The sequence below is a fragment of the Ambystoma mexicanum genome, chromosome 10 (assembly GCF_040938575.1).
Source record: "Ambystoma mexicanum isolate Mex_15411 chromosome 10, UKY_AmexF1_1, whole genome shotgun sequence".
NCBI lineage: Eukaryota > Metazoa > Chordata > Amphibia > Caudata > Ambystomatidae > Ambystoma > Ambystoma mexicanum.
The window spans coordinates 1,476,664,902-1,476,690,945 of NC_090932.1; the positions used below are offsets into that span (position 1 = coordinate 1,476,664,902).

Genomic DNA, 26,044 nt, shown 5'->3' on the forward strand with positions numbered 1-26,044 from the left:
TGTTGAGTCAACCTGCCTCCTACAGGTGTCCTGTGAGGGAAGTCCTCAGAGTGGTTTTGGGGCGGCTGATGCAGATGCCGATGGTAAAGAGGCACCTGCTGTTGCTGCGGCTTTTGAATATCTACCTTGTCCACCTCGGGTAGTTCTTCTTTGTCCCCTTTGAGCCGGTCGTCCTGTACCTCTTCCGAATGAGGAGTAGAAGCGAAAGGACTTGCACCTCGCAGAGGTTCCTGTGGGACGAAAAGGCGTCTGACGGATTGCAGCTCCTAGGGATTTTGCTGCTGCTTTTGAAGTTTGCAGTTTCTCTAAACTGTCATCCGCCTTTTTCCGAACAAAGAAGAGCCATCGAATGGCATGTTCAAGAGCCTGGCTTCCACATCTGGGGCAAAACCAGACTTTCTCAACCAAGCGAATCTCCTGGTTGTTGTACTTGCCACCATTGCTCTGCTGATACTGTCAGCCGAATCAATGCCCGTCTGGAGGGATTCGCACATAGCGTCTTTACCGTCCTGTATAATATTCAGGAACGCATCCCTTTCTTCTCCCTCCGGGATGCAGTCAGCCGCTGTAGAAGCACACTCCCAAAGTGTATTGCTGAATCTAGCAAGGGTGCAAGTAGCATTAACAGATTTTAACGCCATGCTACATGCCGAAAAGACTTTCTTTGCCATAGCATCATATTTTTTATCGTCCCTGTCCTGTGGGACGGTAGGATAAGCCGTCTTGACATCGGTAGAGGATGCTGCCTGTACCACCAGACTTTCTGGGAATGGGTGTTTAGACAAAAACTCCGGGTCTGTAGAGGATACCCTGTACTTTGTAGACAGTTTTTTATTTACTGCTGGTACGACATCTGGGGTTTCCCAGTTTGTCATGATCTTCCTCTGAAGAGCTTTATGAAAAGGCACCACAGGATCTTCCTGTGGGCCTTTGTCAAGAATATCCGTGAGGTCATCTTGTTGGAAAGATTGTGAAGGTGCAGACCACCCCATAAACTCTGTGATCCTGGCCATTAAGGCTCTATAGGGGGTTTCAGCATGTTCCCCCGGGTCTGGCCTAGCAAACTCCACCTCAGGGGAGGTGTCTAACCCACTTGCCTCATGTAAGGAATCATGAAGATCCTTTAACCTGCGTTCTTCTGAGGAAAATTCCTCTCTAATTGGGGTTACAGGTCCCTGCAACTCAAATGTGTCTTCCTGTTCAGACAATTCACCCTCTTCCAATATTGAGGACATAGTTCTCAATTGTTCTGAACTCATAAAGGGTGTAAACCCCATTTCCAAGGCAGATGGTGCCGAACTTGTCATAATCGGCCTCGAAAACGTCGATGTCGTCGACGTTGAAGGCTTCGAGCGTGGCGTCGAAAACAAAGGCGGAGGCCTCAAAGACCTCGACAGAATTGGGATTCTACTCGACAATCTCGAAGCCATCGACGTCGAGGACCTGGGGATAGACACTGGGTGTGTCGTAACCGTGACTTTTCTTGGCGTCGACACCGGTGTCGAAGCTGGCGTCGAGTCGACAGACTCGTGTATCGAAGGTCCCTTCGACAACGGCGTCGAAGACATCGAACTCGACGGAACTTTTGTCGACGGCGTCGACGGAACCGTCGAGGAAGGATTGGAGGTCATAGTCCTGCTCGAGGGTTCGTGACGCGCTCGAGAGGTTTCCTTCGCCGGGTACTGCGACTCGCGGCATTTTTGACCTTCGGGTCTTTCGACCAGAGCATCGCTCTCGGCAGTCTTCGAGGCCGCTTTCTCGAAGACGCTCATCATATTTTTGCGGAATTCCTCCCATTCAGCCCGGGAACTATGTTTCGTGGGGCACGGGATTCTCTTTGGCGAAACAGAGGAAGAGGAAGACGGAGAAGGGGATCTTCGACGTCTCCTCTTCGAGTGCTTCGATCTCGAGGAGTGATGAGACCTACTCCGAGATCTGGAGCGCGAATGGTGACGAGGAGACGAATGTCTCGACTTCGTCGACGAAGAAGAAGCTTTAAAAATTTTACCTTTCTCCAGCTTCCCCCTACGCTCCTTCAGGGCCTTAGCTGTCATGGACATACAGTCCTCGCACTCCGAACAATGGTGTTCAGCTCCCAAACACCACAGAAACTCTGTGAGGGTCAGTCAGCGACATCTTTTTCCCACAATCTCGGCATTTTTTGAAGCCGGATCGAGGAGTTGTCGGTTCCGACGAAGAAGCCATCGAGTACGGATCGAATAACTCGAGGTAAATAGGTTTAACCTGACAAAACTGAGCAACGGTATACTGAGGCACTGAGTACGCGCGGAAAAACGGAACTGAGCAACAGGCGCTGCGCGCGGCCTTTATAGCCAGGATGACGTCGGCGTCGATACGGCGGCTGTCGAGGGACATCGACTCGAAGTACGTCGAGGGACATCAACTCGAAGGACGTCGACGCGCAGCCCCCTCTAGAGAGAAACATTTTTCCGAGGCCAGCAGAGCTGGAAGGAGATATCTAAGATGAGGAATACGTCGGAGGACACAATCCCTTCGAAATGTGTTTTATTATGTCCCTGCTCGTCCCCTACGCTCACAGGCTGTTCTACTTCTCTTGGTTCCCCGTGTTAAACAAGTGTGAACCGGCAGCCGTGCCTTTTCAGTGGCAGCTGCTAAAGCCTGGAACCAACTGCCTTGGGCCCTTTGTGCGACCTCCAACCATCTAGCCTTCAGGCGTGCCCTGAAGACTCTTTTTTTCTAATCTGTATTTGCCTCACCTGCTCCTCCTAGCGCCAAGATGCCTTGGGCGTATGTTGCGCTTTATAAGATCACATAACATTTTGACTGCTTAAAAAAGAAAGTCAGAGACAGCCCTGCTAAAAATCAAACATATGCATGCGTTTTGCACCAATATCTTTGAAGAGTGATATACATGAACCCACTTGGCAGAAGTAGGTGATTTCTTTTTCTGTCACACAGTGGTAAACTCCCTACAAAGTAACTGCTATATTTGAAAATTGTATGGACGCCTTAAAGCTGATAATGCAGAGAAACCGTTGAACACTTTTTCCTTGGCACCACTTCATTCACATTCTTATTTCTCAAAAACATGCCATTTTGTATTCCTGTATACATAAAATCAGGACTACATCTTCCAAAAGGCAATATGATGTTGCTGTAAAAGCCACAAGCGGTTATTTCATACCTGACATTGGGCAACTAGAGCTCAATGCAAACTGTTAAGCATAATTTGAATAAGCTATTCAGCCTCACTAAGAAGATAACCCTGTTTTTGCACATCTAGCAGACATACTTTAATGAATAGGTCAGATATCCTTGTGAAACTGAGGAAATCTAATGTGTCTTTTCAAGTAATGGGGTTGTCTTAAGTCAGTGGAGCCACTGCAAACATGGAAACAAGTGTATCTCAACATACTTCCAGTTTTCTGACAAATCGCAGCTCCAGTTAGGCTCTGCTTCAATTTAGTGGCGGTTGCAGGCGAGTACAACACAAACACACTTTTCAAAGCAGGCACCTGGAACAGCTACAGAGAGCATCTGTGAAAGGCATTGCCAGACGCCAAATCACTCAAACCAGGAGTGATTTAGCGCTCGTTACCGGGGACTTTCGAACCCTGCATCTTAAAAGTACAACATAGCATCTAAAATCCAATTATTTAATGCATACTACCTATAAATAATTAATCTAAAACACACTATTCAGTCTCAAGACTCCTCCATTTAGTCACTAGTTCTTCCACTTTTGGTTCAAATAATACCAATTTTACTCAAAATGTTTTACTGCTATTGTTAGAGAGATGATGTTCCCAGCTGACAGCCGCAGCCAGGAATCACTGGTTGAGAGCCAATCCTTGCGATCCACATAGCTACTCAACATTAAAACCCTCTCCTCTTGCGACGCCTGTACACTCCAGCATCTAATGTTTTAAAGATGGATTACATAAGGGAAAACCACAAGCACATTTAGCACCATCCTGCTCCAAACCCCGCCTGAGGATTGATCTAATTTCACCAGTGTTCAGAAGATTCAACCTGAACCACATAAAAAGATTCCTCCAATTAGAATAAGGACATGTTAGCAAGTATCTGGGGAGGTTTCCTTTTCCTCTAGGTTTATCAAGATTAAAACAATGACTAAAGATTCTGTACTGCCTTCTTTTCTCAATGGTTTCACACCATTTCATTTGAAATAGTAACTGCTTTACTCCTTCAAGGTTTTCAATCAGGTCTCTCGAGGATACGAACACACTACTTAAAATGTGTTTGCTTCTAATTATAAAATGATACACACGGTTGTATTTCATCTCTAAAATAATGCTATTAAAATAACAAAACAGGGAGATATTTGGAGGGAACAATAGGAGTCTATAGAAAGCTAAAACCTTCCATTTTAACCATGTCATTAACGATGAAAGCCCTAGTTCAAATGTAATTTAGGCTACTGGAACACAATTCAGGAGGGCCAACACCCTTTTCCAAAGCTTACTTTCCATTTTAGTGAGCATTATTTCCTCACATATATGTGAAATCTCTAGGCCATAAAGCGTATGGAATTGATTTAGCTTTATAACATTTTGTCCCCGGGTATCACTGAAAATCTACAATATTTTGCACATATACGTCTCATTTGTGAGGTCATGATTGTTACTTTTCCTTAAAGGAGGGTGAATAAGTTACAAGGTGGGACTGGTGACAACCCGGTACGTGGCCTACTGCTTATCCATCAGCAGCGCAGGGCAGGTTTATCCGGCAACCATCTAGACAGAGTATGCAGCGGCCCGCTACCCAGTCAACATCACCTGCCGCCCCCACCGGACTGTGAGGACAGGTTTTTCGAAAAGTTCCTCACTCTCATGAGATCTCCTCAGATGTGGGCCATCTTTCGGGATGTCATCAGGGACATGCTCCCTCCAGCCCAGTCATTCCTCCTATGGCTCCAGCGCCACAGGACCCAGTCCATCCATTACTGCCCTTGCCAGCTCCTTCGATTCCGGCTCCCCTGCCTCCCACAGTTCAGGCGGTTCCACACCAGTCTCCACCGCAGCCCTGAGCGCCCAGCACTCCTCCGCCCGCTCCGGACATACCGTACACCCTGGTGGACACTGACGAGGAGGACACACCATCGTCAGCCAAGACCTTCCATGAACGGCTCGCCATTTTGGCAGTGTACTTGGGGCTTCTGCAACCCGAGGTTTAACAACCGGAGGCGGGGGTGCTGGCCGAAGTACTCACGCTACACCCTGCGGCTAGAACAGGGATTCTGATGCAGAAGGACGTTGTCGCTCTGGCCAAAAAGGGATGACGTAAGCCCCACTCGGCCCAGCCTGTCAATCAGCGCCTCGATGCCAAGAATAGGCAAATGGAGGGGGATCCACTCTTGCTGTCGCCACACCCTCAACTGTACTCTTCGGTGATCGCTGCGGCGTCACTTTACTGAAAGCCTCAGTCGTCCTTGGCAACATCATCCTCGGCGCTGCTAGGTAAGGAGGAGAAGATCTTGGAGGCTTACGGAAAAAAGCTTTATTCCAACACCTCCCTGCACCTTCGTCAATCCAACGCAGATGCCATGGTGGCAGCTGCTAACCAAAGGCTTTGGTGGGAAATAGACTTCCTTCCAGAACATCCGGTGCAGTGCCAGGCACGCTTCAAGGCAGGGCCGGCAGAGGCCAAATTGGTGGAACAGGACGTCATGGAGTCCACCATGGGCCACATTGGCACCTCTGGCTGGGCCATATGCATCGCCACAGACATGAGAAGGACGGCCTGGCTCTGGGCTACTAAATTCAACCCAGACGTCCAGGAACGCATATTGACCTTCCATTCTAGGGTGACAACCTCTTCCAATCCACCACCGGTCAGGATCTACATCAAAAGGAAAACAGTTCCCAAACACAAAGTCTTTATTTACACTTAACAAGGCCACACCTGTTAGGGAGAATTCTCAGAAATGTGCTAATTCCCTACACCTTAGAGAACCCCAGCAATTTAGCTGGCTTTTGAGGACTTGATTTTTTTAACCTGGAGAGAGTGAGACCCTTTTTCCCCACTCTCTCATGTATTTTAATGTGATTTTTTAACACTGTTTCTTTTGGTTGTGGAGTCTGACAAACTCCATAAGAATCATCATTTACATTGTGTCACACAGCACTTTCAGTGCATTGACACAGGAAAGTCTTTCAGATTTCCCAAAAGTTTAAACACCTTCTCTGGGATAAACTACTGTTTCCAAGAGCAGTAAAGTGAAATTGATTTTACTTACATTTGTAACTTTCTAGACCCAGCACACACTATCTTACAATAGGGTGCTGGAGGGGTTACTTAGTATCCCCTTTGTCTAGCTTCTCATGTAACATTTTTATGTTACTCTTTCCTCGATGAATGGCTGGTGGCAGTGGTTTACTTTTAACTACCATGGTGTGCATTTACCGTGGGCTGCGTTCGCAGATGCAGTAAAGCACCCAAGGGTGTCATTTTTGACAAAAATGGCCCTGGTCTACTTTTTTAACCATTTCTTTGTGGAAAGGTCGTTCTTGAGACTTACTCTGCGCGCCAAACCAGGTTTGGTCCCATTGTACGGTTTGCCGTTGGTGGGATTCACAAGTGAAGCCCGCCTCTGGCTCTAGGGTGTCTGGGGTGGGCAGGATGTGAGGGAGGTGCCTGAAACTCCGTGTTTAGTCTCCTAGGAGACCCAAATTCACTATGATGATTGGCCGGCTGACTGTCCAGCAAGGACAGCCACCCTGATGGGTAACTGACAGTTGGGCTGGAATGAATGGGAGAGAACTGAATAAAAAGGCGAGGCTTTTGGCTTGGAAGGCAGAGTCGACCACTGGACGGAGGAACCGAAGAAGAACTTGAAGAGGACGCCTGCTGCAACTCCTGGACTGTTGGTTTGCCCGGTGAAGCCCTGCTGCTGTGCTGAAACTCCAAATTCGTATCGACAGAGAAGCCCCTGCAAGGACGACTTCTCCCCTTGAGTTGGCGGGACCAATCAACTCCAAAGTAAGCCACCTGGACATTCTTTCTGAGCTGGTTGTATTTCCACAGAGTTGCTGCTGGTAACCGAAACACCAGGGAGAGGAACACCAGATTGTGTGCGTTGCTTTTAAGTTTGCCAAGAGCTCCAGAAAGATCCTCCGGACTCCCAGGAAGCAGGACTGACAGAGCCTGAGCCGCCTCAACAGAGTGCGGAATCCCAGAAGCAAGGAAAGTCCATCTCGACAGCCAGAAACCGCTGTGTTGCTATTTGCGGTAGACGCGAGGAGCTGAAACACAGAAGTGCCACTTGTTGTAAAGATTGCTGGTTGCTAGCGGTAAACTGTCCCATTGCAGTACAGTGGTTCCCAGAAGTCCTCCCTCTTGTCCCCACGACTGAGGCCCAGGAACAGTGAGATCTTAAGAGCTTCACAGTAAAGGAAGTCATCTACTGCCCCTTTTCTTCAATACAAAGGTACTGTAAAGTCTGAGAGAATTTACCTCTCATTGTAGAGTTGCTTGCATCTTCTATTACTCACAAGTCTAATCAGCTTGTGGCCCTACATTTGATTCTTCTTTCCTTCAAAGACTTCTAAAACATTGTGCAAAGACTTTTCTACTTACCTACCAGAAGTGCTTCAGCCCATTTAAGACTTGCCAATTGACTTTGGCTTAGCCGGTTATACTGAATTCTTCTTCTTCTTAGGGAAGCCAAAAGTATTTGTCTGCTTAAGAATATTTGTGATCTCTTGTTTGTTCTAATAACCTTTTTGTTTAACCAATTTCTAAAAGTGTTCTGAATGCAACAGTAAGATAATAATGTCCCCAGCACCTTAACTATTGAAGTCACCTGAGGGTATAGGTTGTGACTGTGGGCCATCCCAAAAGGGTCTTTACTGATTTAGAAACTAAGAGAGTACAGTTTAAGTGTATTGTGTGTTGCTTTTATACTGCTCCCTTCTGGAGAAGGCTTATTCTAACTGACTGATAAATAAATGAATAATTGTTTATTCAAGAAACGAGTGTAAGTGTTTATTTGAATACTAGTCACTGCTAATCTCCAACTCCCCTACAGCTCACATTGACCCCTCTTGAGATAAGCCTGGCTGCTCAGCCACACTACCAACCTGTGTAGTACATACTTATACCAAAGGTTGGGTTCCTATTGCCAGGAGGTCAAAGTTATTGTAGTGCACCCAAAGGGTACTGCATACAATCTTGCCTAACAACGCCCAAGGCGTACACCCAGCAGCATCAACGCTGCAACAAGGGGCGGGTGTTTTGAGATTTCCAGGGTGTCCAAGAACAGAAGTCTAGAGAGCCTGACCAATCTCTGAGTCAGCACCGGCACAAGCAAAAGTGGGGGAGCAAGGACATCTTTCAGTCCCCCTCCTTCACAACAACCGCAGAGAGAAAGAAGGCATGATGCGCCCCTTCAGGTCCACGTGTCTCCGGTGGGGGGCAGGCTTGCCATTCATGCACAGTTTTGGCGTCAAAAGTCTGCATATCCCTGGATTCTTTCAGTGGTGTCGATGGGGTACTGTCTACCGATTCCTCCCTCCTCTCCTCCAGTCCCACAGCAACTCTGGAAATTCGGTCACTCATCTTGAGCCAGGCAGTGGAAGAAGTCCTAATCTCCCAGAGAGGTTTGGGCTTCCACTCCAGGATATTTGCCATATAAAAGAAGAACCAGGCTGGCCTGAACCTCAACATCTCCCTCCCTCTTCAAAGATTGAAGATGGTTACGCCAGCACTAATAGCAGAGACACTGTGCAGGGGAGACTTGATGTGCTCCCTGTATCTGAAGGACGCTTATCTACACGTCTCTATTTGGCACCCTCATCGCTCCTTTCTGCGGTTCAGGACCATGGGCTGCCATTTCCAATACAAGGTTCTACCCTTCGGCCTCAACTCAGCCACCAGGGTATTTACCAGACTGATGAATGCAGTGGTCGGCCCTCGTCAGGGCCCAGGGCCACCACGTCTACCCATACCCGGATGACTGGCTTGTCAGGGCGACATCTCCGGAGGCGGTTCATCATATCTTTTCCACGCTTATGGCCACTCTCCACGAGCTGGGATTTTCTATCAACCACAAGAAATCTCAGCTGCAGCCTACTCGGAGCCTGACCGTCTGGGACACAAGCTCCGAGAGAGTTTTACCCTCGGAGGACCAGGTCAGGGCCATCAAGGGGGCTGCAAATCAATTCCTCTGCCGGAAGGTGACCTTGGCCCTGGTAGTACCAGCACCTCCTGGGCCTCTTGGCCGCAGTTCTGCTGGCTGTACCACACACGAAACTCAGAATGAGGAGATTGCAGCTGCACTTCGCAGCCTCATGGAATCAGGAGAGGGGGTCCCAAGAGGAGCTTGTCAGCATTCTCCGTCTCACCACCCGGACCACAATTGGTGGTCCAGGGACTGCAACCTGAGGACGGGCAAGCCCTTCCGGCAGCCGACCCCTAAGATTACCATCACCACAGATTCCTCCCTGGAAGCATGGGGGGCCACCCAGGACAACCACAGTGCCCATGGAGTATGGTCCCTGCAGGAGCAGGAGTTTCATATCAATTGGCTGGAGCTGAAAGCGATCTGGCTAGCCCTCAAAGCTTTTCTTCCGCTTATCGGGGGCAAGGTCGTCCTCATCAAGACTGACAACTCCACCAGCATGTACTAAGTCAACAAGCAGGGTAGCATCAGGTCCCCTCCACTATGCAGCCTAGCAGTCAGCATGTGAGAATGGGCCCTGGAGAACAACATTTACCTGATTGCCATCTACCTCCCGGGGGAATCCAACCTGAAGCGGACAAGCTCAGCAGACTGGGAGCAGACAATTACGGATGGCAATTCAACAATCAGGTACTGCTCAGGATATTCAGCAGATGGGGGAATCCGCAGGAAGGGGCAGAAGTTCACGTCCTGGCAGGCACTGGGTCCCGGCTCGCTGGGCGACCCACTCCAAATACAATGGAATGGCATGACAGCGTATGCATTCCCGCCCACACTTCTGGTCCACAGGGTGATCTGCAAGATAAGGTAATCATCTCACCACCGCGTCATTTGGATAGCTCCATGGTGGCTGGCCAGGCCATGGTTCTCAGTGCTCCTCAGCCTCTGGGACAGGCCTCCAATACACCTACCCCTGGGCCCAGCTACCCTCCTCTTGCAGCAAGGGGGGAGGCAGGGTAATCCACCCCACAGAAATTAGCACTCGCAGCGTGGTTCCTGAGCAGGTCACACTGAAGCACCTGGGCCTGTCTCAGGCTAACCTGATCATCATTCAGGGCGCTAGGAGCAAGGCTACCAGGATTCAGTTCAAGAGTAAATGGACTAGGTTCTGTCACTAGGCAGACTCCAAGGAGATTGACCCCCCCCATAGATGCACATTGGACGATGTGCTTTCCTTTTCTGCCCACCTCGCTCGCTCCGGGGTGAAGATGGACACATGCCGCACCTACATGGCAACCATCGGCACTTGCAGGAATTTGGAGGAGGAGGTCTTCTCCTCCTCCAAACCGGTGGTAAAGCAACATCTGGCAGGCATCACCAGGCTCTACCCGCCCTTCAACAGGCCACACCCGGTGTGGCATCTCAATGTAGTGTTGGGCGCACTTGTGCACAAACCCTTCGAGCCAATGGCGTCCGCGGACATGAGACTGGTCACCATTAAAACAGCTCTGTTGGTGGGCCTCACCTCTGCTCGCAGAGTCAGCGAGATACAGGCTCTGGTGGCTTCAGAACCCTACACTACTTTCCACAAGGATAAGGTGGTCCTGAGAACGTACCCCGGACTCCTACCCAAGGTAGTCTCTGCTTTCCATCTGAACAAGGAGATAGTCTTACCTACTTTTTTCACTAACCCTAAGGATGATGCTCAAAGGGTCTTGCACTGTCTGGATGTCAGACGCGCTACGAAATTCGATCGGGAAAGGACCAAGGGCTTCCGTAAATCGGGCACGCTCTTCGTCACCTTCGAGGGGTCAAGGCCTGGCTAGCCTGGCTATCAGGCATCCAAGATCTCTACAGCAAGGTGGATGGTTGCAGCTATCAAGGAGGCCTATGAAGGGCAGCACAAACCGCAGCCAGCTAACATGCATGCCCACGCTGTCAGGGCCAAAGCCACAGCCATCGCCTTCCAGAGACAGGTCCCGTGGCAGGTCATCAGCAGGGCGACCACCTGGGCCACCCCTTCAGCTTCCTGCAAGCACTACTATTTGAACGCCGGCTCTAGGTCAGACGCAGCTTTCAGACAGATGGTTCTACGGAACTTGTTTTCTTAAGGAGGGTCTCCTCTCCACCCTAGGGCTGCATTCAGTTGTGATCACCCATGCAGTATGGATGAAAGGGGACAGGATGTAAGAGTAATTAATAGTTACTCACCATAGTAACTAACATACTCTTACTCCATAGTCCCCTTTCCTCCATACATCCCTCCATTCTCCCCACTAATACTGGTGTCATTAGGCACTGTTAATATTGTCAACGCGTTAATGGGGAAGAATGTTTTTTCTGGTGAACAGGGTTCTGCGAGGGACGCCCCTGCAATATGGAGGAAAGGAGACTACGGACTAAGAGTAGGTTAGTCACTATGGTGAGTAACTATTCATGTATTGCAACAGATGATCTGACTGCTGCTCTCCCCAGCCTGCCATCGCTGCTCACGGGGAGCGGGGCCTCTGCATTCGACTCCGGCTTCCCTCGTGTGTGAGACACATTGCGTCTGCCAACGGCTCTCGGCCTCAGGCTCTGACCTTACGGACCCTTCAACTGCGGGTAAGCGGGGCCTCTGCCTCCTGATCTATTCCACACTCTGCTCTTCCACCTGTGAGCGATTGCAGTACCCTGCTGGCCCTGTAAACAGAGCCTCTGCCAGCGTCTCCCAGGTGCCCCTTCCATGTTCACGGTGTGTGATCCAACATTGCTTCTGCTTGACAGCTCTCCGCTGCCTTCCTGGCTGCCCACTCTAGCTGACCTACACGACCACATCCATCCCCCCCACTCCCTTGCCTCCATCGACTTTGAGGACTTCCTCCTGCCTCCTCCTCTTGCCTGACTTCACTACTGCTGAGTGGCTGCAGCAGCTCTGCGGGACATTCCTCATCGGATCTTCCTGCTGGCATTAAGGACCCCTCCTCCTGCGTCGTCCTCCGCACCTCTGGAACTTGGCACCTTCTGGAATTTGGCTTCCGAGCCATCCTCCCCACTCCCTACGGTCCCCATCAGGCCCTCCTACCACCATAAGGTCTTCCTCCTCCTGCTCTCCCCCCCTCCTCCTACCTAACTTGACCATCAGAAAACATCTGCACCAGCACCCTAATCTCACCTGGTTCTAATCAGCTGGCTTAGCTAGCACGGGGCATGTGGGGCTTCTGCTTGGCGGGTCACTGTGACCTTTACTGCTCCGAAGCAACTACCCAGTCCAGTGGATGTTCTCTACCCTATTGGCTTGCACTACACCCCACGAACACCTCCGGACCCTCCTCTGCCACCATTGTAATCTCCCCCTCCTGCCCTTCTCCCCACTGAGCTCTAGACCTCCTTCTGCAACCGCGGACTGCATCTACTCCCCTTTCCAGACTACCACCTCTAGCCTCTTCTCCTGCTCAGTTACAGCCTGTTCCACTTGTGCATGCATAATACTGCCAGTTTCATCCTCTGTATACAGTGCATCTGCCAGTGCCCTTGCACACCCAACGCCCTAAGCCACAACCCAAGACAGCTACACTTCCCCTTGAATCCTCATCTGCCTAGCCCCTTACTCCCTCTAAGATCTCTGCTGTGCCTTCTCAAGCTCCTGCTCTCACCCGTTCCCCCCCTTTTATTCCATATTCTTCTACCCACTCTCCTCCCCTCTGTTATGCGTATTACCAAACTCCTCCCTCCCCTTACTCATTGCTCTCCCCTCTTCTACCCCTCTCTCCCCTACCCCCTTCCTCTCCTACTCTCCATCTCCCTCAAGTCCATCCCCCTCCTCAATCCTCTTCCCCACTCCACACCTACCCCCCTCACCGGCCTAATCTTATCCATCCCCCCCCCTATTGTTCATCCATCCAGCCTCATCAATATTGTTCTCTGGAATGCCAGATCCCTCTGCAACAAGACCGCTGCTGTCCTGGACATGTTCTTTCTTCTCAACCTTCATTTCCTATGTTTAACCGAAACCTGAATCTCCCTTCACAACTCTACTGTCCCTGCTTCCCTCACCACCACCTCCTCATCCTTCTCTCACATCTCCCGCCCTTCTGTTCGTGGCGGTGGTATTGGCCTTCTCTCCCACCCTAAATATCTTTCCCCTGCCTCCTCACCCCCCCTTCCTATTTTCCCTTCCTTTGAATATCTATACAAATCCTTTTCTTCCCCTCACCCCATCTCCTTTCTAATCATCTATCAGCCTCTTGGCCCCCTTTCTTCCTTCGACGACCTTGATCACCTCCTCTCTCTTATTTCGCCCTCGGCCTCTCCCTCTAACTGTACTAGGCGACTTTAATCTGCACCTCCCTATTCCCCCCTCAAACCTCCCACTTTTTCTTTATCCTTGATTCCATCTCATTTCCTCTCTCCCTTCCTCTCCTACTCACTCTTCTGGCTCCACTCTTGACCTTATCTTCAACTCAACCTACACCTCTTCTACCGCCTCTACACTACCTATCTATCTCTCTGACCATGCTTTACTCTCCTTCTCCCTTACTTCCTGTCCCCTTTCACCTTCTCCTTTTCCCTCCTCTACTATCTTTTCTTGACAGGACCTTCGCAACTTTAATCCCTCTCTCTTTTTCGACATTTGTTCTTCCTCTCTTCCCCAACTCCCTGACTTCTCTTCCCTTCCGCCCAGTGAAGCACTATCTACTCTCCTCCTCCATCTCCTCCACTCTTGATTTACTCTACCCCCTCTCCTTTTTCTGTCCTACCCGTAAACCCTCTCAACCATGGCTCTCCTCAACTTCTCTCCATGCGTCGTCTTGAGCGACTGGCTCAAATTTCCCTCACCATCCAATCAAACCTCATATTTCTCCTAACATTCTCTTTATGACTCATGCCTTGCCTCTGCTAAACATTCATACTACTCCAACCTTCTCCACACTCAAGCCCCTCACCCTCACTGTATTTTCCAAACCCTCTCTTGTCTTCTCTCCCCACCTACTCCTGACCCTTCAGCCTCTTCTACCCTTTCTGCTTCTGACTTTGCAAACTACTTCTCCTCCAATATTCTTTCTCTTCGTCAAAAAATTAACTGCTCCTCCTACTCCCCCCCCCTTCCCCCTTCAACATGCATGTCTGACTTCTCGCCTGTCTCCCATGCTGACGTCTCCCTCCTCCTGTCCAAAGCCCATCCTACGTCTGCCCCTACTGATCCTCTCCCCTCCCTTCTTATCCCCAAGACCTACCCTCTTCTTATTCCTTAACTTCTTTCTTCAACTCCTGCCTTTCCTCAGCCACCTTCCCCTCTGCATTTAAGCATGCCACCATCATCCCTATTCTGAAGAAACCTTCTGCTGGTCCCCTTCTTACCTCTAACTTCCGTCCAATCTCTCTTCTCCCATTCCTCTCTAAACTACTTGAACGCCTTGCTTATTCCCAGCTCTCAGCCTTTGTCACTAATCTTTCTCTCCTACCCCCTCTCAATCTGGTTTCAGACCTAAACAATCTCCCGAAACCACCCTCACTTATATCCTTAACTCCCTTCTTTCCGCTCGATACTCTAAGCAGTCCTCTGTCCTTATTCTCCTTGACCTATCTGCTGCTTTTGATACTGTTGATCACCCCCTACTTCTCAACACGCTTTCTTCCTTCGGTTTCAAAGGCTCTGTTCTTAACTTGCTCTCCGCTTACCTCTCCTCCCGCTCATTCGCTGTCTCCTGGGGTAGCCGTTCCTCGCCTACTCTCCCCTTGGAATACAGTGTACCCCAAGGTTCGGTTCTTGGCCCTTTCCTATTCTCTCTCTACGCCTCTCTCCTTGCCCCGGTTAGCTCTGCATTCGGGATCTCTCACCATTTCTATGCTGATGACACCCAACTCTTCCTCTTTCTTCTCCTCTGACCTCCACCTTAAACTCTTCCCGTCTTACTGCCATTAAAAACTGGATGTCATCCCGCTTTCTTTCTCTCAATACTGATAAGAGTGAAGTCTTGTTTTTTTTCCCTCCAATACTCCCCCCCCCCCCCCCCTCCACCTTTCATTCACTTTCCCCCCTCCAATCTTCCTATCTCTGCCCATGCTTGCAATCTAGGCATTCACTTTGACTATTCCCTCTCCTTTACCCACCATATTTCTCTTACCTCTCGTGCCTGTCGCTACCACCTCTTCAATATTCGCAAGGTCCGCTCCTCTCTTACCTTCCATGCAACAAAACTATTAATTTCCTCCCTTATCTTCTCTCGCCTCTTCTACTGCTCCTCCCTACTCTTTGGACTACCTGCCTCTCATCTTGCTCCCCTTAAATCTATCTACCACTCAGCTATCCATACCCTCTGTCTCCTCGCCCTGCATGACTCCATTTCTTCTTCGCTCTCCTCCCTTGGCTGGCTTCCCTTTCACTCCAAACTTAAATTTAATTTCCTCTGTCTAGTCTTTAAATCTCTCCATGTGCTGGCTCCCCCTTATCTCTCCTCTCTTTCTATAACCTCTCCCTATCCCTCCGTTCAGCCGACCACTTCCTTCTCACCGTTCCCCCCTCTCCCATGTGCCTCCTCCCATTTCCGCTCCTTTCAGCTCCTAGCCCCCCTCCACTGGAACTCCTTAACTCTCTCAATCCGCTCTATACCTACCTTTTCCTATTTTCGCACTTCCCTGAAATCTCTCCTTCACCATTCCCGCCTTGAAACCTTCCCCACCTCTCATCCTCTACCCTTCCCTCGAATCTTCCCTATGATCCTCTCCTCCCTCCCCTTATCCTCCCTCACTTCACCCTTATATCCCTCCTGTTTCTTCCCTCTTCCTTTCCTTCCTCTCCCATCCCCCTTCCCTCTCACAGATTAATTGCTCTACTTATTGTTTTTATTGGTTCGATTCATTGTAAATTGCTTCTTCTGTTATGTTCTATGTATTCTGTTATAATGTAAAGCACTTTGGATGAAAGCGCTATATAAACATAATAAATAAAAATACAAATGTCAACGGTACAAAAGACCCTCCTCCGCAGATAACCAAGCCGGGGAGAGACGCTGGTCTCTGTGGTACTAACCTTGACTCGAAGGACAAGAAAGCCAAGCAGTTCATCACAGCCGGTGAATCGAGGGGAGAGTCGATAAGAAACCGAACACTGTTGAACAAAAAGTAGAAAGCAGCTCATTTGAACTTGAGGTTTAAAGGAACTATTGAGAAAAAAAGGGAAAACCAGCAACAGAGGTGTCCGACACCACGTGGGTACTCACGCAGGCAACTGGGAAGAGGTGACGTGGGAAGAGGCGAAGAGAGGTCAAAGTGGTCATACAGCTTTCTTGTAAAATCCTCTGTACCGTCAAAAGTCTTTGACCGACAGATGATTGGGAAAGCTAAGGGAAATTAATCCTGCATGGTGAAAATTAGCACATGAACAGTGTGTTGACCGGAATGAACCTGACAGAGGGATGTCCACAGTGAATTGTTTGAAAAGACATTAATACCTGTGAATGCAAGAAAAGCCATTTCGAACCCGAAGGAGGGAGGCTAGCGTTTGAACAGGAGTCCGATCTCGTAAGAGTGAGATCCAGAGGTGGAAAGTCATCACACAAAGTTAATTGAGAAAGGAACTGTTAAATTGATTTGTTGAATACAACTTTTGAGGGGTCTGCGCCCACACGAGGGAGTCCCACGGGCGAAGCCGTCACCCAAAGTATATGTGGAACAGAACTTTGTGTTAGTTGAATACACCAGGACCTCGAAGGCAAGAGACTTATTGAAAAGAGACTTAACCATCGAAGAACCTGACAGCTGATACGGAACGGTCGACTGGTGCTGGGAAGGCTCGAGTGTGTGCTATGCTCAGACGATCCACCTTGTTCCGTGCTCAAAACGTGGGGAGGGAGACCCCTGTCAATCACATCCTGACTTATTATTTTGTGAACACTTTCTTTATTGAGAACATTACCCCACACTTCTTTTTGCATTTAGAGTAACAATTGGCAATAGGTTTTTCTTAGTATAGGCCACTTTATTTTGACACAAGGGCTGCCTTGTTTTCATTTGATGGTTGAAGCTTGCTCCCATTGTAGATTTAGGTTAGGTGTTTTTCCACCCTGCATTCACAGTTTAATAAACCGCCTTGAACTGTGATCACTTGTGTGTCTTTACTGTTGCCACCATGAGTTCCTTACAACACACAGACCTCACAGTACTGCGCTACTGTCAACAGATGCCAGCACAAATGCTGGCTAACCACACTCTGTACAGCGCTCCGCTGCTCTCGAGCTAGGTCCGTGCTTTAAACAATACAATAAAATAAAATAAAAAAATGGGAGACGACAGTGAAATGCAGTCCAAATGTATACCCAGCGCTGATGAGATTATACCAAATACTCAATTTAGTGCCTGTTCATTGATATTTTGTCTGAGCATACAATTCCTCAAATCTTTGTTGCTGTTATTGCTTGGTACTGCTACTGGTGTGCACGCAATTTTTATTTTCATATTGTTGATCCTCTGCTCTAATGCCCCTATGGGCTAAAAACACAAAAGAGCGTAAGCTGCCCAGATAAGTTCTTTGTGGTTATGATTAAAGTGTCTCGTCCATCAATTTATGGTTTTTATAAGAAGCCTCTCTAAATCACACAGACATGGTTCCCTTTCGTGCTACGTCTAGCAAACTAAGGAGCACTTTGATGGGGAGGTACAACAATGTCGGTCTTGCATGTGGGCCTGTGCAGAGGAGACCACGCTTATCTGGAGGGGCAAGAAAAACAGAATTGGCACTGTCCAGACAAGTTCAAGGAGGATATGAATATTTCAAAGCGTCACACATCCATCACGTTTTGGTGTACATAGTGCACTAATTGTTACTAAGGCGAGGTACTATAATACTGCACTTTAATGCTGCTAATGTAGTGCACCAACCAAAGGAGTATCTTATGTTCAAGTTAGCTAGATTTGCCAAGATTCTGTCCTTCCCAAAGGTACAATCTTCTTTCCCGGAAGGCATTTTGCTTACTGCATAGAGGTGTCTTTGTTGGTCCATTTTACCTCAGATGCCACCCTTGTTTGATACACCCAAGAGTAAACATGGAGTAAACCAAGAGACTACATTCATATTCTGATATAATTTAATGGCTCCCGATGAGTGGAGGAAAATGTTAATATACAAGCGAGTGCTTGATCCTTCTGCCTCGCCAGATCATCAACATCCCTCATGCAGGCAAGCAGGTGAAAGCTTGGGTGAAAAGTGGTGGAGGGGATAGAAATTGGTAAGGATGTGGCCACTGAATAGTCACTGAAAGCTGCAGCGAGTTCTGTGGAATGGTGTTATGGGTACAGAGCACCACTTACACACACTGGACACAATAATCCAGGTTGAAGTAAGGGACACAGGCTGACCTCTGTTATAGCGCTGTATAATCAGTGCAGTGCTTGGTTTATAAAGAAGTCTCCTCAATTAACAAGAATTACATAATTACAGTCACTTACACCAATCACTAGCCCAAAGAACAAACAATTACTATCTCAAGAAATCACAGTACAAACATATGTTTCAATGTACCTGGTCTGTTATCTGCAGGAGGAGACAAGAGGTCCTTCATCTGAGCATCTTTTAATCCTTCAACCCACTGCAGATCAAGTATTCGAAGTAAAGGACAACTGGAGCTACAGAGAGCCGAAACAGCAATCCAAGAACATCCTGATAAAAGAAGCTCTCGAAGGCCTGCAACCAAGGAGAAATAAAAAATATGTGAACGCAATAGGCATCATAAACTGCTCGTGTACAACCGTGTCATTCAAAAGCCCACTTGCAGCTGTATAGACACACAGACTACTGTACATATAGTAAGGGGTGTTTGGTGAGATAGTAAAAGCGACACTGAAGGTAAACATTGCTCATTCCAGCACATGTCCCACTGATATTAATCAAAGTACTGTCGGCATGCACTGTAGGAGTTCTCAATGGCTCCATGTAGTCATGCTGCAAAGTCATTCCCCATTTGTGGTGCATACAGATACTATGTGCACAAACAGGTGCTGCTCAAAGTAGAAGCTACTTCCAGAGCGTCCAAGGGGATGTTTTCGAAGGAGTAATGAGATGGCATAGCAGGTGTCTATGGCCAGGATAGATGGAGCCTGTGTGCAGGAGCTGGTTGGAATGGCCGTATTGTGAGTCTAGTGAAGTCGCAAAGGTAAGAGGAAACTGATGTTTGGGAATGAGGTTAATGCTTGGTTGAGCATTGCCTCGGTTTTGCTTAGGCCCTATGACGAGCTGCATGATATTGAAGGTATACAGGCAATCAGAGGGGGTGTCTTTATATTTTGTGGGTTCCATTTGTGAGGACAGAGAAAGATTCTGACAGTCACTTACATGATGAGGTCCAATTGTTTTCAAGGAAGGCTTTATAAATCGGAGTTGGGTAGTATATCAGGAAGGTAGCCATTGAGCATTGGGAAGCATAAAGCAGCTTCCAAAGTGTAACCCTACACTTAAATCAATGTGGACTAAACTAAATATGGCCAGCATTGTTCTAAACAGGGAAATCTTTAAACCCATCTATTTAGGTTCACTGTGAAGTCTGAAGCTATATACATTTCCCATTCATTCACCAACCTTGTGTTCCTCTGCTTTTGCTGGCTTTAGAAATGTTTCAACCTGTATGGTCTGAAGACAAGTATTCATTTGAGTAAAACAATATGGTTCCCAGTCATTTTACTGAAAACAAAACAGAGTGGTACATTTCACCGAACAACATAATACCGGAAAACACTGAAAATATTAATTAAATATATATGTGACAGTGGGGTAAAGGGTTAAAATGAGTCGGGTTGGGGTGGTGTTATAAGGGTAGACAAACAGGGGTATCGGGCCCAAATTAAATAAGAAAAGAAAATCGTGTTTTTCGCTATTATGGTTGCAATTAAATGTACCACTCTGAAATTTGGGTCGGTAAAATCACATATAAACAACTATACAACTCTAAATGGCTGCTATATGCCTAGAAACATACATGTGTGTGCGCATTTGGATTGCACTACACTGAATCAAAAAGGTGAAATGGCTTACGTGTTATGCCTCTCGTAATGAATGGACTACAGAAAATGTACCCAGTCAAAGGCACAGTAAACTAAGCTGCACAATATGCGCCACGAGCTGCTTGACCAGGCATTTTTATTTAAATTTTAAGACCTAGTTCTGTAGTCTTAATTGCAGAGCCAGGGAAGGTCCAGAATGCAGAGAAAAAATAAATGGACTCGGCAAGACACACCCAACTATAGTTCTGTGGCCGACAGATATACATCTTCAAAGTAGTGCCTCATCACTGCCATGTTTACCAAATACAGTATGAGTAGGACTTACAGAAACAAAGAAATACAGGCATTCACACATATTTGATGCATGCTTGGATGATACAGTTCAAACACTAAGTGGCAAAGAGTTAGGCATTAAGTGCATTTTGTATGGCATGTAAGCACATTATCATGCCAATGCATTAGGCACAGAGTTTGATTTTGAAATACTAAAATAAAATAATGCTGTAATATTTCCTTAACCATACATAAGAATACAAAAACGTGTGTCTATTATACTGGATGTTAACATAACCTACATGGCCAAGACAGTCGATTCCAAGTTCCCTGTTGCATCTGTTGTACAACCTCGCTCACCTTTTTTTTTTTTATTATCTTGGTCCATGTTATAATATAATGTTATAATACCAAAACCCACAGAGAAAAACAAGTGGAACTAAAAGGATCGTCACACTGGTGGGGGCCGGAAGTGCCACCTTTCACACATGAGACATCGATATTGGCATCAGAAACGTGCCTAAGCTCCTTACCTGGCAGCCTGTTAATAAGCCAACTGAGCTGTTTTTTCGATATGTTAGTCCAACTGAGATCAAGAGTGACTGGCTGCCTCCTTACAATGCCACTCAGCATAAGCGGGGTGATGGACTTGGAACGGTTTAAATCTATTTTAGTCCACAAGCGCTTATCACAGCACCTACAAAAAAACAACACAAAAACATTTTGAGGAGGCTGTTCCATTTCTACATAGTAAAAACCACTTTTTTTTGTTTGTAATAAATACTTGCTGGAAGAAAAGGGTGATGTTTTAGGAAAGTGAATTTTAGGGTAATGTATTGAATCCCGACAAAATAGTTGGGAGGCAGACATGTACACTGCTTTTGACGAATGATTCAGAATATGGAATCAATAATCCAACTCTGCCATTTTCAGCAGCAAAATATCCTGCTGTGTACATCTTGCTTACTAAATGAAGCAACCTTTTACTTAGGCAGAGGTTACCAACAAAGCATACGTTTTATGTGATTCTGTGACATCCACCGCACGTTTCTCTGCCTTGTGCCACCCTCCTCCCCTGCACCTTAACTCACTGTCCTGTATGGTTTCCTCCTTTGTCCCCATGGCAATGTATCCTCATATATCCTCACATCAAGCCGACGGCATGTTTGCAGGGCTGAGAGTTTTCCATCAGCATAAATATGCTGGTCTATTTGGAGGTCAACTATCACAACCGGCTATTTCACCAAGTACGAGGGAGTGTCCAAGTTAAGAGTTCTAAATTAGTCTCGGTTTTGAGAATGCAGGCCTGGAAGGATGCTAAGGTAAGTCTAAGCTTAACAAATGGCATATCAGTGTCAAAAGCAAGTATCACTGGGAAAGGACAATTTCATATAGGAAGTTTCAAAATGGAAACATTTATTTATGTACAGGAGGAACAAAGCTCTTGATTTTAAAAGTGCATACAATAGATAAGAAATAGTTGACTGGAAGTGGTGAGCTTCTTACAATAGTGTGAGTTTGAAGGACATTCTGACCAGGTTGTGGAGGACAGTAAATGGAACAGCCTCCCAGGACGATACATAAGTAGAGATACATAGATTAACGACAATTTTTATTTCTTTTTTACATTTATTTAATGTTATTTGGTTTGAAACAACCTTTAACATATAAACATTACAAAAAAAGAAAAACAATGAATAGTTAAAACTATAGATCTCGATCACAATTTTTCATATTACAATTAATCAATTCATAAAATAACACTAAACAAACAAAAAAAAAAATCATATAAGACTTACCCTATAGGACATTAAAAAATACAAGTATACATTTCATACTTTGATCTTATGCCTAAAAAAGGAGGTGACCATTACAAATAGTTTAAAGTGCAAATATGCATGTCTTTGATCTTAAGCACAGGAAAAAGGGGACAGTGACCATTAGAAGTGGGTCATGGTCAAACTATACTCGATATCAGATCTCCAGGTTCAGATAATTGATAGTTGTAGCAGCAAGCATACATGAAGTTGTATGACCTGATAAACAAATTGACCAGATGCTATCAACATCACCCAGAGTCATCAAATCGGTAAACATTTTCATGAGATTCCACCTACGAGCCTTAAGAGCTGGGCAATAGATAAGTAAATGTTTCAATGTCTCACATTCTAAGGGGATCTCACAGAAAGGACAGCCCACCTTGTCATCCTCAAGAAAACCATATCTTGCGAGAAATTGTCTAGTTTTGCACAGATGAAGGGGAAATCTAAAAAAAACATGCCTAATAGATTTGGCTGGATATCCTGAAAGAAAAGGAGCAAGAGCTGCTAGCTTGTAATGGTCACCTTGGAGGTGGCTGAGCTATGGATACAAATGACAACCAGACTCAAATAATAGTTTTAGTGTGCATTGGATGCTCTCTCAGATCAAAAATGGAAGTACCCAGTTCTGCCAAAAGCGTGATACTAAATAAGTAGACCTCATGTAACCACAAACTCGACTGGGCCTTCAGCATAATACTCTGGACTTCAAACAAGGAAGCCGTAGATGGAAAGAAAATGTTCCTAATAAGTGAAAGAATTTTCCAGACCGTACGGGCCCGCAATGAAACAATACCCAGATTGTACCCGATTGCATCAATGGGTATTGAGTGAGGAAGCTGCAAAACTCTTTGCCAAATAGAGGCCTCCAAGATAGCTATACAGTCCAATAGTGGCTGGTTTTAGTTTCTACTCAAGTGGCGCTTGTGCTGTAATTAGTATAAAAAGAGCTTCTTGTCCGCACTCAGTTGAGTAGGTAGGTAGAGCCAGCAAGATTTGCTGTTTTTCATTGGTTTTTATTTGTTTGAATCAATTGCCTCATGAGTTTAATAAAGTAAAATCTTATGGTTGAATTTGCATTGCTTTACATGTGGTGCCGACACATGTTTCGACCATACAGGTTTTTATCAAGGCTTGTTGGTGTCTGTCCAGGGTTGGGTCTAGGACTGGAGCGAAGATTTGATTGGGAGTCCCAGGGTGTCCTGGGTTGGTTGGGTGATCCACCCGGGCTCCTGATAGTCATCAAGTTGAGTACCTGTAGAAACGGCGTAGTTAGTCCGACTCCCAATCAAATCTTCTTCACTCCAATCCTAAATCCAACCGTGGACAGACACCAATCAGCCTTGATAAAGACCTGTATTGTCGAAACACGTGTCTGCACCACATGTAAAGCAATGCAAATTCTACCATAACTGAGTGGGGACAAGAAGTTCTTTTTATACTAATTACAGCACAAGCGCCACTTGAGTAGAAACTAAAACCAGCCACCATGATACACAGAACAGGCACCACTTGCATGGGCCTTCCAGTTTCTACCTACCGACTGCTAGTGCATCAGCGATCTTAGACAAAGGGCGTAGCAACCCACAGTTCCGAGTGCTCAACTAACCCCCAACTGATCATACAGTCCAATAGTGCCATTGGGTAAATATCGGAGCCATATAATACCTTTGGGAGAATTTTACATTCGCAAAACCTTAAAGTTGGCTTCACAGTGGATTTAACATTTTTGATCAACCGTCACTAATTGGTTGGCTAAATTAAGAGCACGGTTCTTCAACCATTTAAAAGGGTTGTGTGGCCATATTTTGATGAGAGAAAAAAAAACAAAGGAGTGAATCCACCCTCTCAATTACTTCCTCATTAATTTTCCACTGATAAGATGCTTTTTTCTGGCCTTTAGTACATTGCAGGATTTTTGATTTAATTGAATTAACACTCAAATCATGCTTACTCATATAAATTGTAAATGCATGCAACATTCTTTGCAGACCAACCGCAGTGCACTAAAATAGTAAAAAGACATCGGCATAGAAGGGTTTAAATTGCTGGATCTTTGGCGAAATGATGGTGGCTGGTTCGAGGTGCTCATTAATGTCTGAAAGGTACAAATTAAACAGGCAGCTAATACACACCCCTGCCGAACGCCACTGAAGGTTGAAATTTGCTGCGACAAAGATCGCAAATGATTCAGACAGACCCGAATATTAGAATTACATGAAGGCCAATTATTAAGCATAGTAATCCATCAGGCACACCACATAACTTCAATATGGACCACAATAATGTCCCATTAACACATCAAACGGGGAGGATAGGTCAATTGAGGCGATGTATAAAGTTTTATAATTCCCCTCCTAGGCAAGATGTTGAACTATATTAACTATTGTACCGTTGCGAGAGGTGCCTAGATTACGCCGAAAAACCCATATGCCACTTCTAGAGCCTACTAGGCCCATGATTCATGAGGGGACAGCAAGATATAAGAGAACACCTTGCTGTCCGCATCAAAAATAGCAATAGGCCTATAGTTAAGTGGAGAGGTACGATTTCCCCTCTTGTAAATAGATACAACATGGGCCAGTGACCAAGTGAAATGCTCCAAAGGCAACTACGTCAATGGAAATAGTCGACAAGGAAGTAGCCCAGGCCTCTGGGTTTGCTTTAAACAATATGTTAGAACGCTTGTTCGGCCCAGGGGACAGAGAGGGACTAATTGTCTTGATGATGTCCAATACAACATCTCGGCCAAACAGATTAGGATCCATTAGGATCCATTATCTCCAAGGTGTTTAATTCTAGAGGTGATTGCTCTTGGTCTGCATGTATTCTGACATGACAATGCATTACTTACCGTAAAAGCATTTCTGATGGTTGTATCTGCTTAGATTCACATGCTGTGAATAGGTCCGACATCCAGTGGTCACTGCGGAGTATTGCATTTTGTTTTTCGTAGTCGAAAAAGGGGACGTCGACAAGGCGTGTCTGTAACACTATCCCTATAGTGACGTGCGTTGTACCCACAATCCCTCACGCGTCGAGGTCCCTCTGTTTGTATTTTTCTGCCTTGAGGGAGCCTTCTAGACGTGAGTGAGTACAGAAAAGAGAGAAATATAGAAAAGGATGTCTATGTTCCTTCCATCCGAGCGGGGAAGAAGGGTGGGCGCATGTGAATCTAAGCAGATACAACCATCAGAAATGCTTTTACGGTAAGTAATGCATTGTCTTCTGATGTTTGTTAATCTGCTTAGAATCACATGCTGTGCATAGACTAGCGAGCAGTACCCGGAGTTGGCGGTGGGTTATGAGAAGGAACAGTAGAGAAAAGATGTCTTAATACTGCCTGTCCCACCTGGGAATCAGATCTAGAGTGTGCATCTAGACAGTAGTGTTTTGTAAAGGTGTGCACAGAACTCCAGGTAGCCGCTTTGCAGATGGACTCAAGGGGAACATTTGCAATGAACGCTATGGAAGCCCCAGTGCCTCGAGTGGAATGTGTTCTTGGCTTGAAGGGTAGTTCTCTCTTAGCAAGAGTGTAACAGAGAGTGATGCATTGAACAATCCATCTAGATATAGTGGACTTTGAAACTGCATCTCCTTCTCTTCCTGCTGCCACAGAAACAAAGAACTGATTAGTCTTTCTCAGTGGTCTGGTTCTTTCCATGTAGAACATGACAGCTCTGCGTACATCTAGTGTATGCAGACTTTTTTCTCCCAAGCTGGAAGGGTTTTGAAAGAACGTTGGTAGTTCTATAGATTGGTTTACATGAAATTTTGAGATGAATTTTGGTGCAAACCTTGGGTGTGTGCGTAGAACCACCTTATCCTTGTGAACTGTTACAAAGGGGTCTAG

The 26,044-nt window shown here is 46.5% G+C and overlaps 1 protein-coding gene across 8 annotated transcripts in view; it reads right to left on the bottom strand.

Moving 5' to 3' along the window:
* The window catches only part of KDM2B (lysine demethylase 2B), a 1,898,564-nt gene that overhangs the window by 71,335 nt on the left and 1,801,185 nt on the right, over positions 1–26,044 (bottom strand). For all 8 annotated transcript variants that reach the window (XM_069619581.1, XM_069619583.1, XM_069619582.1 and 5 more), the window contains 2 exons: positions 20,905–21,068; positions 18,624–18,785 (listed from right to left, as the gene is read on the bottom strand). In XM_069619581.1, the coding sequence (XP_069475682.1) occupies positions 18,624–18,785; positions 20,905–21,068 (326 nt within the window). The remainder of the gene's footprint in view (positions 1–18,623; positions 18,786–20,904; positions 21,069–26,044) is intronic.